The sequence below is a fragment of the Melospiza georgiana genome, chromosome 1 (assembly GCF_028018845.1).
Source record: "Melospiza georgiana isolate bMelGeo1 chromosome 1, bMelGeo1.pri, whole genome shotgun sequence".
NCBI lineage: Eukaryota > Metazoa > Chordata > Aves > Passeriformes > Passerellidae > Melospiza > Melospiza georgiana.
Window position 1 is genome coordinate 132,191,734 of NC_080430.1, and position 16,140 is coordinate 132,207,873.

The 16,140-nt window shown below is 42.0% G+C and overlaps 1 protein-coding gene across 1 annotated transcript in view; it reads left to right on the forward strand.

Moving 5' to 3' along the window:
- Nucleotides 1-16,140, forward strand: part of NIPAL2 (NIPA like domain containing 2) — a 48,365-nt gene that overhangs the window by 7,263 nt on the left and 24,962 nt on the right. The window contains 2 exon segments of the mRNA XM_058034288.1: nucleotides 10,369-10,437; nucleotides 14,650-14,821. Coding sequence (XP_057890271.1) covers nucleotides 10,369-10,437; nucleotides 14,650-14,821 — 241 coding nt within the window.

Sequence of the window (16,140 nt, forward strand, 5' to 3'; positions counted from 1 at the left end):
GGAGCAGAGCTTTTAAGGAAGGGATGTTTGCAGTGTGCTCAAAAGTAAATAGTCACCATCAAACTGAACAGGTGTGTGCTGCTTGGACTGAGGTTATACTGGTATAATTCCACTCTCCTTGATGACGTTCATGGCTGATTTACATCATCTAGGCTAGAAGCTTTGGCCTCATTAGGTGATACAAACTGTTTTGCCCATAATGGGGAAATGAAGAGAACTTATGGAACTGTGATAGTGAGAAGTCACAGAATTGTTAAACTCTTGGATGAGGCACACAGCCACTCTCTGGCTATATTTCCTTTGAATCCTGCTGTGGTTTGCAGAAACAACCTGTAATGTAGAGGTCTATGGTGAGGTGCAAGGTTTGGGGGAAGTCCCTCCACACACGAAAACAATGACTCAGAGCAAAGCAAATGCTGGCGCCTTGGACAGGACATCATGGTGGTGGGGTGAGGTAGCAACATAGAAGTGCATGTCCCTCTGTGGACAACTCTACCTCTGGCCGCCCTTTAATTCCCCCGAACCAAATCAGCCTCATGGGAGCTGAAACCTCCACCAGAGTCCTAGCTAGCATGTTCAATGATTTGACTGTCATCCTAATGGAAACAAAGTAATTTTGCCAGCTAATACAGATTGTACTTGAAGCCCTTTTCTTCAACAGCCAATGGTATCTCCATTGTAAATATGTTCCTGTGAAAAACAACCAAAATATAGGCTTTGTGTGCATAACAGACTTGTACCCACACAGTTAACTCTCAGTTAAAACCTAGTTTAATTTTTTTGGGCTCCAGCTTAGGAGTAAATAGATTGTGACTTCATTTACTTTGTTTTATGATTCTAACCTACTATTTCTTAATGTTTCTTTTCCATTTTTATTGGGGGTATTGTCGTAGGTTTGGGGATTTTTTCTGCTTTGTAATTGTCTCAAGGTTCTTTTATTTACTGACTTCTTATCACATTATTTTCTTTCCTTTATTTCTCTTTCAGTAACAGTCTTTTGCTCTCAGCAGTGACTAAAGCACCATGAACATTTTCATTGTGTCTGTGTTATCGTGCAGCAATGACTCAGTCGTCATGTCAAGATGACCAAGAGCAAAGCTTGTTGTGTCTGCAGAAGCTTCTGTCAAACAAATAATAGCAGATTTCAGCTGATCAAGTCTCTAGCTCCATCTCTTGACTACTGTACTTGTTTTCGCCAGAGTTAATGTTCTTCATAGTAATTTATGTGGTCTGTGTTTTGGAGTTATGATGAAAAAGTACTGCTAGCAATCAGGGTGTTTAGTTACTGCTGAGCAGGGCTTGCCCAGCATTGAGGTGGGCTTTGTTCCTCATACTGCCCCATCAGTGTGTAGGCTGGGAAGCAGGAAGCAAGAAGGGGAAGGGGACACAAGAAGCAGGAAAGGGGACACGGCTGGGACAGTTGACCCCAAGTGACCAAAGGACTATTCCATACCAGATGGGGTTGTGCTCAGCATATAAAGCAGGGGGAAGAAGGGCAAAAGGGGACACTTGGCATTGGTGCTCCTAGGTAAATTACCCATGTTGGAGCCCTGCTTCTGTAGAAATGGCTGAACACTTATACACTAATGGGAAGCAGTGAATGTATTCCTGACATTGCTTTGCTTCTCATGCAGCATTTGCTTTATTTATTAAACTGTCTCTATCTCAACCCACAAGTTTTTGCACTTTTACCCTTCCAATTTTCTCCCCCATCTTGCTGGAAAAGTGGCTCCAGCTGTGTGAGGCTGAGCTGCTGGCGGCTGTGATAACCACACATCTGAGGCTGCCAGGACAAACTGAAGAGCAGTGCATGGTTTAAAAAACATGCATGTGAGAGATAATAGCATCTGCCTCATGAAAAGGATACTCAGTTCTCCTTCATCTCTTCAATTCCTGAAAAGGAATTTATCTTCCTCGCCCCATTTCCATAGTAATCCCTGTCAAGAAGAAGCTCTATAACCATTAAATCCTATACTAATGCTAAAATTGCAGAAAAAAGAGACAGCAAGTTCTATACTGGAGAATCCACATAAGATACAGTTGCTGAAAGACCAACAATGCTCAAAACTAGGGGAAAAACCATCACCACCTTGTTATCTCTGTAAATACAACAGAGCATATAAAAAGGTGTTAAAGGTATGTAGAGGAGATCATTCAGCTGCACTGGTCTTAGTTTCCTCTTGCAGAAGGCAGATATGATCTAGATGCTTTGGATTTTTGTGAACCAAACACCTACTCTTTATGTCAGCATTCACTATGAATTACAAAATGCTAATAATACTTTTTATATTTTAAACTTTTAAACTACCAGTAAACTGGTTTGCAGTAAAATGTCAAAATGTGCAACTGCACTGTGCCACAGGGAGACAGCGGAGCAAACATGAGCCTGCTACCTCTATCTCAGGCCCTTGCAAGAAACTTGCATGTGAGGCCATTTCTTTAGAGTTTTTTTTTTTTTATTCCAAGATTTGCATCTTACAGTTTTTATCATAAGTATCTGCAAATTAAAAGCATCCAGCTGTGTGTTTATGTGTAGGCACTCATCTATATACGTGTGAATATTTCAGGCAGTGCAGGATCTCTTGTTTTAGGTCACCACTGATAATCTAGCAGTTGTTTATATTTAAATGAATAATGCTGCTAAGCAGAAGGTTCTGCCTTCTGGAGTCCACTCTTTTTTTTTGCATTAGGAACTATCTGTAAATGATTAACACTCTGGAAATCAAACTAGGAGAGCCAAGTGCGAGAGGTGCAGGAAGGAAAGCAAGAGAACTATTGCAGAGCAACCCTCCTCTGCAGGAACAGCAGGCTGGAAGGGCAGCTCCTTCCCCTGACATAAAATCAAGGAATTCTTTTAACAGATGAATCCAACTTCATTCTAATTGCAGTCAGGTCTTTTCTTTTTTCCCTGCCCTGTTGTTATTCCTGTTAGAATATTTCTGAAGTGCCACTGGCTTGGGAGCATTGTGATTTCCTGCCTGTGTTTACCCCTGTCTGACATGGGTGACTTTGTGCTTCAACAACTGAGCATGTGCACTCACGTTGTGACATGGAGAAGCATTTTCTGTGAAGATCAAAGGAAGGGTTAGTTGCAGCTAACAGATTATTTGAGTTAGGATGGGAGACAAGCCTGCCTTTGTTTGAAAGTGATGCTGGAGAGGTGCATGCTGGAAGAGGCATGCCATTCCTCTCAACTGGTAAAGGGAGATTCTTATATAAAAATTCTTTTGAGGATTTGCTAAATAATGTATTAAGCTGGTTACATTTCTCTCAGGGTTTTCTGCTTCTGATTGAGGTGGAGTCAGAAATAGCTCATTTGTTCTTTAGCAAGACTTGTTCTACAATAACAGGAGGGAACGAGCTCTCTGTGCCTGGCTTGGAGGCACATTTGTGTGCCCATGCAGAGGTTGTGTGTGCATGCAGAGTGAGCCATCTCTCTGTGAGTACTCCTTGTGCCTTGCCCTGCCTGCTGTGACACTGAACAGCTCTGTTTACTCAGTTGTTCAGATAGCTCCCTTTTGAGCTTGCCTCCAGCTTGCCATAAGCCTTGTGTCACCTCCTTGGCTCTCAGTTTAGGTGTCCATGGAGCCACATTAAGCATGTGATAGGAACAGCACAGCCTCTCAACGTGAGCCAGACTGTAGCTTCTGGGGATTCATATTCCTAGGCTTGGACCTTACCTTGTACACCAGGAATTAGCCTGGGTCAGACAGGGATATCCAGAAAGCCTGCTCCTAGGCAGCAACAGAAGCATATCCCCAAGCCAACTGGCCATTTTGGGTAGAAGCTGGTCAGGCAGTGCTAGTTTGCCTCTCTGTTTCTCCTGTGGGACCTGGAAACTGGCAAAACTTTATATTCCTATTCTTGCTTTTCCTGGTATTTAATTTCTGTAGTTGCCATGGAGACGATATGTGATGGTACTTGAGAAAATTTTTTATTAAGATGTTTTCAGCTATGATTGATGTTTTTATACAGTCATGGGAGAGGTTTTTATTTTCAATCTAGCAGGCGTTATTAAAAACATGAAATGGTCTTTGATTATGCAGCAAAATATCCCAGGAACTAAAATGTCCCGAAGTATCACAGGCTGCTCATGGAAACAGTGTAAAAATCTATTCTGCCCCTTCTCCATTTTCCCATTTATTTCTAGTTTTAAGATTTCATTCCTGAGAATAAGAAATTGAAGTGTAGAAGTGACAGGTTTAGTTTTAACTCTTAAAAAAGGAAAAAGAAATTGCTACTCATAGTGGTCTCTTAAAAGTACCTGAAAGTAGGTTCTAGTGAGGTGGGTGATTCTTGTCTCCCTAGTAACAAGTGATAGAACAAGAGGAAATGGCCTCAGGTTGTGTCAGGGAAGGTTTGAATAGTACAAGAGGAAAAATTTCTTCCCAGAAAAGGTTCTGAAACACTGGAACAGTCTGCCCAGGAAGGAGGTTGGGTCACCATCCATGAAGGTGCTTAAAAGACATGTAGATGTGGTGCTTAGGTTTAAGTGGTGGACTTGGCAGTACTGGGTTAGTGGCTGGATTGAATAATCTTAAAGGTCTTTTTCAACTTAACTCCATGATTCTAGGCTTCTTAACAATACAGTGGGTGGATATGTTTGTACATAACCTTAGTAAGCACATAAAAAGTTACTTTAGTTACTTTATTTCACAGTTCATATTCTCCAGCTTGGTTTGCTACCTGCGATGTATATGAATTAAAATAATCAGAGTGATGAATATAATTAAGATCTCAGAAAAGAGATTAAAACCCAGAGATAAATAAAAGAGTCCCATTTCTGTAGCTGCTGTATCCTCTGAAGTTCCCCCACCTTTTCATAACTTAACAGACTCTCATTCCAGCCTTTGCAATTTGTTACTTTCCTGGAAAAAGATAAATTTTAAATTTGTGAGGTAATGTAGTTACCAAGTCTCCTCTCTCTATTCCTAACAATGATGATGCCAAATGTTTTAACTCTCTCCTTCTCATATGTTGAACAATGCCCCTTTTCTTTTATGTCACAATGAAAAAATCAAATGCATTTTCATTTCAGGTTCCCACACTGGTAATTGCCCTTTTACTCTTATTTCAGCTGTCCTTCAGTACTTCATGTGGACCTTAACTGATATCTGAGTATATGAATTGCACTATGAAAACCATTGGAACAAGGACCTTGTTTTATTTATACATCTGTGAAGTACTGAGTACAGCCAGAGCTCTGTGAATAATAATAGCTAAATGATAAGCCTCTCCCAATTCCACATGGTAGCTCTTTGAAAAATATGGTTTTTGTTAAGGACTCTGAATTCCTCTTGCTTCAGAGTTAACTCATAATTGGAAGTTTAGAACATGTTCCACCCCTTTCTCTTTTTTTTTTTTTAATAAGATCCATTGAGGTCTGACAAAATCCCAGTTATTGGAAATGGTGCATAGCTTTTGAAACAGTATACACCATTAAATTTGTTGGGAACACCTTAGATCACAAATACGTGGAGAAATCAACAAAAAAAAAAAGGAGCCACACTTTAACTAGCCTTGATGAGTGAGCAGGCAACAGACATTTAAAGTGTTTGGGGTTTTTTCTGCTCATCACTTCAATTTATAGGCAGAGCAAGTTTCCATAAATAATGGCATATACCTTTTAGTCAGTGCAAATTATGTTCCTTTTTCTAAGTTTTCATTTCACAGACCTGGCAACTGCAGTTTAATGTTCTTTAGGAAAACACACATGTAATATGTATAAATTGCATTTCACCATATAACTGAGTCTCCAATGAAGATTTTAGTCTGCAAGTGATAAACTTAGTAGAATTATTGCCAAACATACAGATTTCAGCCTGGCTTTCATTTGCCATAAAACCCTTATTTTACTTTGACAATAAATAGAGACTTTGCATGTAAAATGTCAATTTAAAATACTGTCAGAATGATGTGAAAAGGTTCTCTAGTAAACAAGCATCGGGTCCTGCCTGAGTGCTGGGAGCAGGACCATACCTGGCCAGTGCCACACTGCTGCTCACTTATTTTGAATAGCAAAATAGTGCTGTCCCTCCACGTGACACGTGGATTTCTCCTGGCTGATGGTTCAAACCTCCCTCCCCCACACCCCAGCTTGTGCAGGAGCCTCATGTAGCTGGGATGGGAATGCCAGACCAGTGCTGATGGTGCCTTGCTTGAGGCAAATTTGCCATTTCTTGAACTCATTTACCACAGCACCCCCTGTACAGGGCAGTGTCACTCCTGACAAACTGCACAGGGTCACCGGTTTAAAACCCTTGGTGTGAATTGTGACTTTTGACTCTCCTTCAGTGTTCAACATTGGCAGGTGGCTGATAAAGAACTTAATGGTAATGGGGTAAGTTTTGGATGGATTATTTCAGGCACTCAAGCAGGGCAGTGAGGGAGCAGCAGGCCAGAGGAAAGCATTCCTCAAGCCTGTTTGCCACCGAGGAAAATGCTGGCAGATCCACAATCTCAGTCCATGGTCTGTGTGCTCAGGGGCTATCGAGGAAGGAGTTCAAAGTGGGTAGGTGGCTTTCATGGCTTGTTCCAAAACATATTTAAGTGAAGCAAAATAAATTTCTGTTTTGTTTCTTATTTTCTGGAAAACTTAAGGTTGTTTCTCTGACAAGCCTCATGCATTTGGAAGCACTGGAAGAATATGTCAACAGTTTGAAATCTGGGGTCTGACAAAGTGGCCTGTATGCTCAGACAGATGTTTCAGTGATGAAGAAACTTGCATTTTATGCCAACAGTTTTGAATATTTAAAGCTCTTTCCTGTAGAAGTCCTTAGTTGACTGAAGCAGTACCATGGCTCTGAAGTTGTGTCTGCAACTGAATTCCCCAACTGAGGTTTGTCTTGAGACTTATGTGTGGGAAGCTCTGCAGTGGTGTGGATGATATCACAACTGGATATCACAACTGGAAACTCAGAGAATATCATGTTTATTACTTATTAAACTGGCTGTTCCACCAGTCCTTTAGCCTCTGAAGGATATTAAATGGCAGACACTGCACAAATAATGAAGCCTTTCACATGATAAGATGGGAACAGAAGGGCTCTGGTGGCTTTCAGGGCAGTACAGCAATTTTGTGATCTGTCTTCAGTTGCAGGTTGTCTCTCATGAATGGTTTGCCTAGCCTGAGATATGCTTTTTCTCCTCTGAGTGCTGCTGTATGTGGTAACCCTGGTTCATTAGAAATTGCCTGAGATGTTTGCAATGTAATTTTCCCCTTTACTGCATTTCCCCCCCATTTTTTAATTTAATATAAGCACGTGTGGATATGAACCCACATGAGACAGCTTTGCCATGCTGTAGCTGCAGGGTGTTGCTGTGCTTTCATCTCATCTCCCTGCATGGATCCATGTGATGTTTGACCTCCTCAGGGCATCGTGCTCTGCTCTCACTCTTCAGGGGTGTGTGCAGCCCTGCCTTTGGCAGCACGGCGCTGTCCCCACGCTGAGCAGAGCTCCTGAGCCCCTGTCAGCCTGGGGCAGGCCCTGCACTACTGATGCCAACAGCAACGCTCACGTGAAACATCTGGTCATTGCCATGGGGGCGAGCTTGGAGCCCAGCCTGCTGCCTCTACATGTGCACTGCTTTTCCTTGGGTGCAGACCAGGAGGTTGCTTAAGTTAGGCACAGAGGAGTGTCACAGCATAAGGATTTTAAGCTAAAAGATGGCAGATTTAGACTAGATACAAGGAAGAAGCTTTTCACAATGAGGGGGTGAGGCACTGGAACAGTTTGCACAGAGAAATTGTGGATGCTCCATTCCTGGAAATGTTCAAGGCTGGATGGGGCTTTGACCAGCATGGTAGAAGGTATCCTTGCCCATGGCAGAGAGGTTGGAATTAAATTATAGTTAAGCTCCCTTCCAACCCAAACCATTCTGTGTTTCTCCAAGAAGAGAACTGACCTTTATAAGATTGTTTCTGTTCAGACACAGGCTGGTCATCATGATAGAAATCTTATCTGTTCCCCAGTGATATCTGAGCCAAGCTCACAGGTACCTGGTGAAGCAACCACTGTGGTGCAAAAGCAGTTGCTGTTCTGGGGAGGACACCCATGATGCAGGGCACTGGAAAACCCACTGCTGGAGATTTGATTCACAGCCTCTGGAGGCAGACACTCAGGTCATCATCAGTACCCACACATGGATCTGATTTAGCACAGTATTTTAGATGACCAATGGAACACATGACCTCATCCTCTGCTCACCAGCTGCATTCAAGAGCTGGATGGAGACCCTCTTGTGGTCTGGCTCACATCAATGGTGTTTTCTCTGTGGTGTGCTGGTTGCCTACTGAGTCCTGTGCAAGGTGTGTGACCCCCAGCTGAAAACTGGGAGGAAGGAGCTGCAAGGGGTTGCATCCAGAGATGCAGCCGTAACGATAGGATCAGCCTCTGGGAACAACAAGAGCCACAGAGAGACTGAGTTCTCAGCTGGGAGTAGTGGGGATTTGTTACAATTACTAATGCAAGTGCAGTGAAATGATGGGGTAAATGAGGGGGCAGATTCTGTTTTCTATTCCCTTCTGTCTCCTTTTTCTTAAACACTTCATGACAAGGCTGACAAGGCCACTTCTCCACCTCCTCACAAGGGAGCATGTTGTCATTTAAAAAGTACAAGTCTTCAGGACCAAGAAAAACAGTTTTGATTTAGTTGCTGTTTTTTGAAGCTGCTGTGTGGGCAGGATGAAGTGGTCAAACTTTGGGCAAGATCAGTGCTCATGATTTGATGCTACAGCATGAAGGCCAAAGGAAGGAAACCCCATCCTCTGTGCTTCTGCAGAGGGTGGTGTCCATGTGCAGCATTTCCCCAGAGTGGAAGGAGGCTGTGTGTCCCTCTAACAGTGGGTGCTGATCTCTGCAGGGACCTCTGTGCTGAGGTGTCACATCACACACTGGCTTCAGGGAGGTGTGTTCCCAGAACACAGTGTGTGTGAGAGCCCAGAACATGCTGCTGGATCCCAGGAAGAGGATGCAAGAAGGGAAGGACCTCCAGTGGCCATGCACCAGAGGCTATGGGCTAAAATCTTGAGTAATGCTTCTCACTGGATGCTTCTTGTATGCAAGCTGTGGCACTGATGCTGTAATAGTTAGCAGAGGGAGCCCTCTCACTCGCTGCTTTCTTGTCCCTGAATCCCTTTGGACCCATCAGTCATGTCCTGGTGACACCTGGCAGGCAGCCAGGCACTGGTCTCTGAGCAGTTCTGTTGTCTGCTTCTCCTGCCAGCTCCGGGCCACTGCAGAAACAGAGGGGCTGGAAACAGTTGGGTTCTGCTGCTTGGCTTAAATATTATATTTGGTTTGTAATAAGGCTGTTGTTTCTTCACACTTTTGGGGATGCCTTTGCTTAGTCAGGGAACTATCTAGCCACAACAACAATCCCCCCTCCAAGTGCTTTTGGAACATGTAGCTCTTTATAAATGTTGAGGGGCAGCAGTCTCTGTGGTGGTAGGCATTGCCTGTTCCGAGCTGCCCAGGAACCTTTTGGGTAAGCATGAAACATGAGGCTGTAAGCACAGAGTTGGATGCTGCTTTACAGCCTGGAAACTGTTGTTATGCTGGGTTATATTACCGTGACCTTGTTTATAAAAACTGATGGTTATGTTTGCCTTCTCTACAAGCTAATGGGGCTCCTCACAGCACTACAGAAGTGACCTTGAATGGGTTTTTAATTCACTTAGGATGGCTTGCAATGTGTTAGAACTTTCTGACAGTGGACAGGGAGCTCTGTCAAGTACATGTTGTTTGACCTTGCTGAAATGGCATCTTTAAATGTCTTCTTTCCAAAATAATGAATCCTGCTTGAGTGTTTTTAATTTCTTGGCTTCATAGAAAGCTTGCAAATCTTAGTGAAATTTAGACAGTCTGATTAGGAATTTTTATAATGAAATAACACAATACATTAAAGACACTTTGAGGACACCTATGTTCCTGGCTGCCCTGTCAAATAGTGGATATGTTAACATGTAAGATAATTGTGTTCCAATAGGAACACAATTATCCAATGGTTTGATTGCTGATGGTTTTCCTTCTGGATAATGTAGAAAACTAGGTCCTTTTTTGGGGGAAAAGACCCTGTTTGTGGTTTTCAACTGCCTAGTTTTGTCTTTCATGAAATTTAAGAAGGTGTTCTACTGAAGGACAGCAAAACCAGCATGCCTTTCCCTTCCCACTTGTTTATTACTTAAGCCGTAGTCAACTATGCAGAGGCATTCCTTACCACTTTACTCACTGCAGCATGAACTCAGTGACTGAGAAGTACAATAATTTGGTTTTGATTGGGTCATAATGTGCTATCAGAAAACCACCATTATACTGCTCTTCTTAAATTAATAAGTATTTTTGTGTTTCTTTGCCTTGTGATTTGCAGACTCAGCTGTTTGGAGTTTTACTTGCTGCTGCTTCAAATTTTCTCATCAGTGTCTCCTTGAATATACAGGTATGATATGGTTTCTCTTTATTCAGAGTTGTTTATGCTTAGCAAGTACTTACATTGCAGTTTGGTTTTAATGAAGTTCAAAATGCAACTTTTGTTGCATTTTTTAAACCTTCTCTCTTTCATGAACTGTAATCTAGCATTGCCCTGCTATAATTGCTGGGAGTTGGGAGTTGTTGGGAGCTCTCAGCCTGTTCTGTGCTGTGATTGTCATACAGGAATAGAAGAAATATTCATAATTCCTCCTCCTTTCAATGTGCCAGAAAGAAACACCAGCTGTGAGTCAATTGTGGTCCCATTGAACCTGGGATTAAGGAAGGGTACTATAAGAGACAGTATTAAAAGCTTTGCTGAAGTCCAAAAAGGCTTTCCTAGATCAGCAAGGTGGGTTACTGTGTTACAGAAGGAAGTCAGGTTTGACAAGCAGAACTTTCTCCTCATGAAGCTGTGCTGGCTGTGACCCATGACTGTGTTGACCTCGAGGTGTTTTACAGTACCTCCCAAAATAATATTTTCTATGATTTTGCTGGCACTAAATTGAGACTAACAGGTCTCAATTCTGATTCCTGTCTGACTGACAGGAATTTTTCAGGGTTCTCCTTGAAAACTGGGAGAATGTTCACCAGCTTCCAGTCAGCTGAGAGATCAAAATCAAGAGAGATTTTGCAATGACATCAGCTATTTCTTCGAGGATTCTTGGATGAATCCCATCAGGCCCTATAGATTTTTAGGGATCCAGCTGGAGGAGTAGATCCTACACAAGTTCAGGGTCAGCTGGGATTTGCTCATTCTCACAGCCATGGTCCTCCAGCTCAGAGCACTGAGACCCCCTTGGTCCATCATCTGTGCTGAAGACAGAGGCAAAGAATGCATTAAACACCTCTGCCTTGTCCATGTCCCTGTTTGTGAGGTGCCCATCCACATCCTGTAACAGGTGATGTTATTTCTATGCTGCCTTTTGCCATTAATGTATTTGAAAAAACTTCTTACTGTCTCCCACTTTTCTGGTCAGCTTCCAATCCAGCTGATGTTTAGCTGCATGAGTTTTCTCCCTACAGTGGCAAGCTGCATCTCTTATTCTTCCAGGTCACCTGACCTTGCTTCCACAGGGCACACACCTTCCTTTTTTGCCTTAGACCCAAAAGAAGATCCCTGTTGACCAAGCCAGCCTTCTGCTTGACTTCTGACACTGGGGAATTGCTGCTCCTGTGCCCTTGGAAGGTGATGTTTGAAAAGTGACCAGCACTGACAGACCCCAGCACTACTGAAACATTTCCCAGGGGACTTTTCTAACTAGGTCCTTGAGCAGCCTGAAGTCTGCTCTCCTTATGTCCAGAGCTGAGGTTTTGCTGCTCTTTTCCCCCTTCAACAAGGATTTTAAGCTTGATCATTTCGTGGTCTCTGTGGCCAAGACGGTGCCAGTCACCATGTCACTCACGAGAGCTGACAGGCAGCAGATCAAGGCTGGCACCTTTCTGAGTCAGCTCCCTGAGGACCTGTTCCATAAATGCATACAGACACAAAGGTTTTTACAATATTGGACCCCAAAACAACTTTGGCCAATTTAGTTCTTCTTCTGCAATTAAGATAAAATAATCTGAGTAAACACTATTTAAATCATAAAAGTAAAGGAAGGTGTTGTCCTTACAACTGTGGTAAAGCATTGTAGGATGTCAATTATAAAAGACTTTGTTTTAATAGTTAGAGTACATACTCAGTAGAAAGTTACATTTTTCATTATAGTCTGTATCTTGTAGGCTTAGTTGTATTTTGAGGTCTTCTAACAAAAGTTTTTAAAGCACAGAAGACATTGTTGTGTAAATTGTTCAGAAGTATTTTTGCTAGCTAGTATTCTAGAAGTTGTGCTGGTCTCATATAAAGCTACTTGCTTTTTCTGTAAAGAATGAAACAGAAACTTGTGGAATATGAAAGTTTCTGTTCATAGTAATCCAATTTATTAAAGCTAGAAGGTTCTTCAGTGATTCCTTTCTATTTAAACATCATTAGCTGGACAATCCCATAGAAAGAAACCTGTTTAGCCAGAGGAGGTAGGCAAGTTGAAATGACTCTTGCCTTTCCAACAGGAATTCTAACCTGCAGGTGGTGACAGTGCTAGGACAGGCTCTAGGAAAACTTCTGAAGTTGAACTGGAAAGATAAAGGTGAAGTGAAGAAAAGTGAAGGTGAAGTGGAAATTCAGTCTGTCCATAATAATGAGGTTGTTCAGAGTTCATATCTTTTTTCTGCTGAGGGTACTGGCTGCCAAAGTAGATGCTTTGCAAGGGGATGTACCAAGGCATACAAGCAGACTTCCATTGACTTGTAATCATAACAGCTCTTACTGGATTTGAACTATCAGCTTTTTAAATGCTGATTAGGGAAACCCAATGGTTCTCATTGCCATATGACAGAAAAATTTAACTGATTTTTTTTATCCTTTAAATTGGGTTTTCCTCCATTTAGTAATAATATCTTCTAAATATGAAGAACGACTTTCCCTAGATCTCAACATTTATTTTCACATCCTATTAACTTGGCAGGCCAAATTTTTTTGTTCTGTCCCTTTCTGACCATGTAGTCCATTATCCTGTTTCTCTTCCCTCTAGCAGGTTGTCTACTAAAGAACAGCTCATCATTTGCAATTTCAGCTGAGTTATAAACAGCCTCCACCTAAATACCATTTGCACACATCACTGTGCAAAGAAGACAGACATCTGGAGAAAGAAGGCTGTAGGGGGGTTGCTGAGCTCACCTTCCTCTGTTTGCTGCGCATCTTTTCAGTCTCACTGTGTCTTCAAAAGTTAATCCTACAAGAATCTGGGGTGAAAATACCCCTCAGTTAAGAATTTGTCCTATTTAATTTTTGGCAGAAACTTGGATTCTTGAATAATAATTTAGTATTATTTACTATTAATTTAATTTGTATCTTTATTGGGGTTTCTTTGTTTATAAAAATGGAAAATCCATTTTGGATGGGTGGCACAAGTTTTTCTTCTTGGAGGGCTAAACTTTCTTCTAGAATTTCATCCCCTGAACACGTTCCACAGCACAAAGCTGCAACAAAGTGCTGCATCTTCTCAACAAGAGCACTGACTAGGACTATGGGCTATCACAGACATTGCTTTTTGTCCCATGCTCTGTCAAGTAGCCTACAGAGAAGGATGGAAGTATGAGGAAAATCCTTTGCAACCTCCCCGGGCTCTGCAGGGAGACTTCTACAATCAAATTTCAAGTGATGGAGAAAAAAAAATTCTTTTACCACTATTTGTACTGTAATAACTGTATCATTTGATTTCCACCTTTTTTGACCCATGTGCAGAAAGGCTGGAGAGTAATTTGAGAAAGGAAAATATAATCTGCAGAATATAAGAAAGGAAAATATAATATACAGAACATTGCATCATTCCATTTATGACACTTTCTTGATAGAGACTGCCTGGACTCTGTTTAAGAGGATCAGTGTGATCAAAGACAAATTGTCTTGCTATATACACACTCTTGCTGTACAGCCAGAGAAAAAACAATTACAACTTGTGCCAATGATACCTTCTTCATGCAGCATGAAGTGTTCATGAAGTATTACTTGAGTATATGTTATACCTTTGCTAACTGGTATAACATATTCTTTAGAAAATAATGCTATACTTACAATCTCCTTCTAAGGTCAAACAGGAGACTGTAGCCAAATCATAAATTCTATTTAATTAATTTAGAGTCCTCCCTACAGAAGATGTGAGTAAGTGCTGCCTTTTTCATTTTGAAAGTATATTTGTGGTGAGGATAGGTTTCACAGACCGGAACACCCTGTTGTCTGTTCTCCTGTCCCAGTTTGCTGCCACAGTTCTGATTTGGCCCCATCTCCTGCCTTTGAGTGTTTCCAGATTCAGAGCACAACTGCTGAGCTTTGCTTTGGGACAGGAGCAGATGTGTGCAGTGATAGCTAGGAAGCACTAGCCAGTGTTCACTTAGCATTTTTCAGGTTTTTTCAGAGGCCTAAATTCAGCCCTTTCCAGCATGGCTAAGAAAGCACATCTGAAGCAGCACCGAGTTAACACAAAGCTCTGCAGCAACAAGCTCAAAGTCATGTTTAAAAAGAAAACCTTGATGCACCTGGAACTTGAAGTTGACAGCCCCCTAATTATTCCACTTCTGTCAGACATTGGAACACAATGGAAGTTTTTCTATTCACGCCTGTTCCTGGTAATTCCTTTTCTAGAAATGCGCTCACCTGCGGCTGGCTTGCCGGGCAGAGCCGGAGCCGTGCTACAGGAGCAAGCTGTGGTGCTGTGGCATTGCCCTCCTGGGGCTGGCTGAGCTGGGCACTTTCTCAGCCTATGCCCTCGCCCCCATCGCTCTGGTGGCTCCACTGGGATCTGTTTCTGTCATAGGTGAGACCATTTGCCATTTCTTGCTCGGGTATGTGCTTCAGTCAAATGCTTGCTTCTGGCTAGAGGAGTGATATCACAGAAACTGCAGCAGGAACACAAGAGAAAATATTAATGTCGTGGTTTGAAAAGAAATTATTCATATAATTACGTGAGCTGACAGTTTGACAAAAACTGTCTACTTAAATCAAAGACTCTTCTAATATATTTCTTTTTCCATGGTTTTGTCTTTTGTGTCGCTGTGCTCTGCTAGCTCCTGCCCAGTGCTGTAAGGGCTGCCAGTTCTGCAAGCCCCCAAAGAGGGGGACTGGCATCCTGCTGCATGCTCAGAGCTGTGCTCTGATCCTGAGTACATTTTCTGTGTTACCATCACACCAAGTGGTGTCTGCTGCCTGTTCACCATGATTCATTATGACATGGGCAAACTTGCTTGACACTCTGCGGTGTGTGACAGAAAGGGCCTAGAAATTTCCAGAAATGTTTAGTACATTTATGGACATTATTAAACATGTTCATTTGTTCCTTTACGTTCAGATTAATTGGACTTTAGCTGAAGTGATAGGATCTCACTCTTTACTTCATGTGGAGGTTTTTGTTATTAAGGTGCTCAGGTATGAGATGTCTGTTTCTTTGACAAAGTGACACACATTTGAAAATATGTCTTTATGTTGTGCTAGTGTAAAGCAGGGTGGACAGGGCAATATTGCCCAGAAGCTGTAAAAACAGGAATAGAGGGTGCAGCTACATCCCTTAACCTGGTCACTTCACATCCCCAGCTGAACTATCCAGGACTGAGAGATCCCAACAGTTCTGAATATGCTGGAGCTCATTTACTTGCTATTGGCAAGTGATTACATTGCATGGTCTCCAGCTACCAGTTGCATGCTTGGAAGTGACACTGCAGTGAGTGGCTCTCCATGGGAAGGTAGAAAAGATGAAATGCCTTCCCAGTGGACTGCCTAGCTGTAGTGAAAGGAAGCAGCTCACAATATATAGGTTCAATTTAGCAGAGAGAGAAGGAAAAGGAAACTGCAGGCAATTTATCCCAACCTTCAATGTTAAATTCTATTGCAGAATTTCAGATATAAAGCCATGTTAGTTCATCATAGTAGGAGAGAGTTCTCAAAGAAAGGAATGACATATTACCTGAGATGAAAATGTAAATTAATATGACATGTCCCAGTGTGATTTTGGTGGCAGTAGTTATATCTGTAACAATTGTAGGTATTATCAGAACTTCTCTGAACATCAAAGAACATTGGCTAATCTCATTTGTTGTCCAAACTGAATAAAATGCAAATATAGAAAATTAGAAAGAAAAA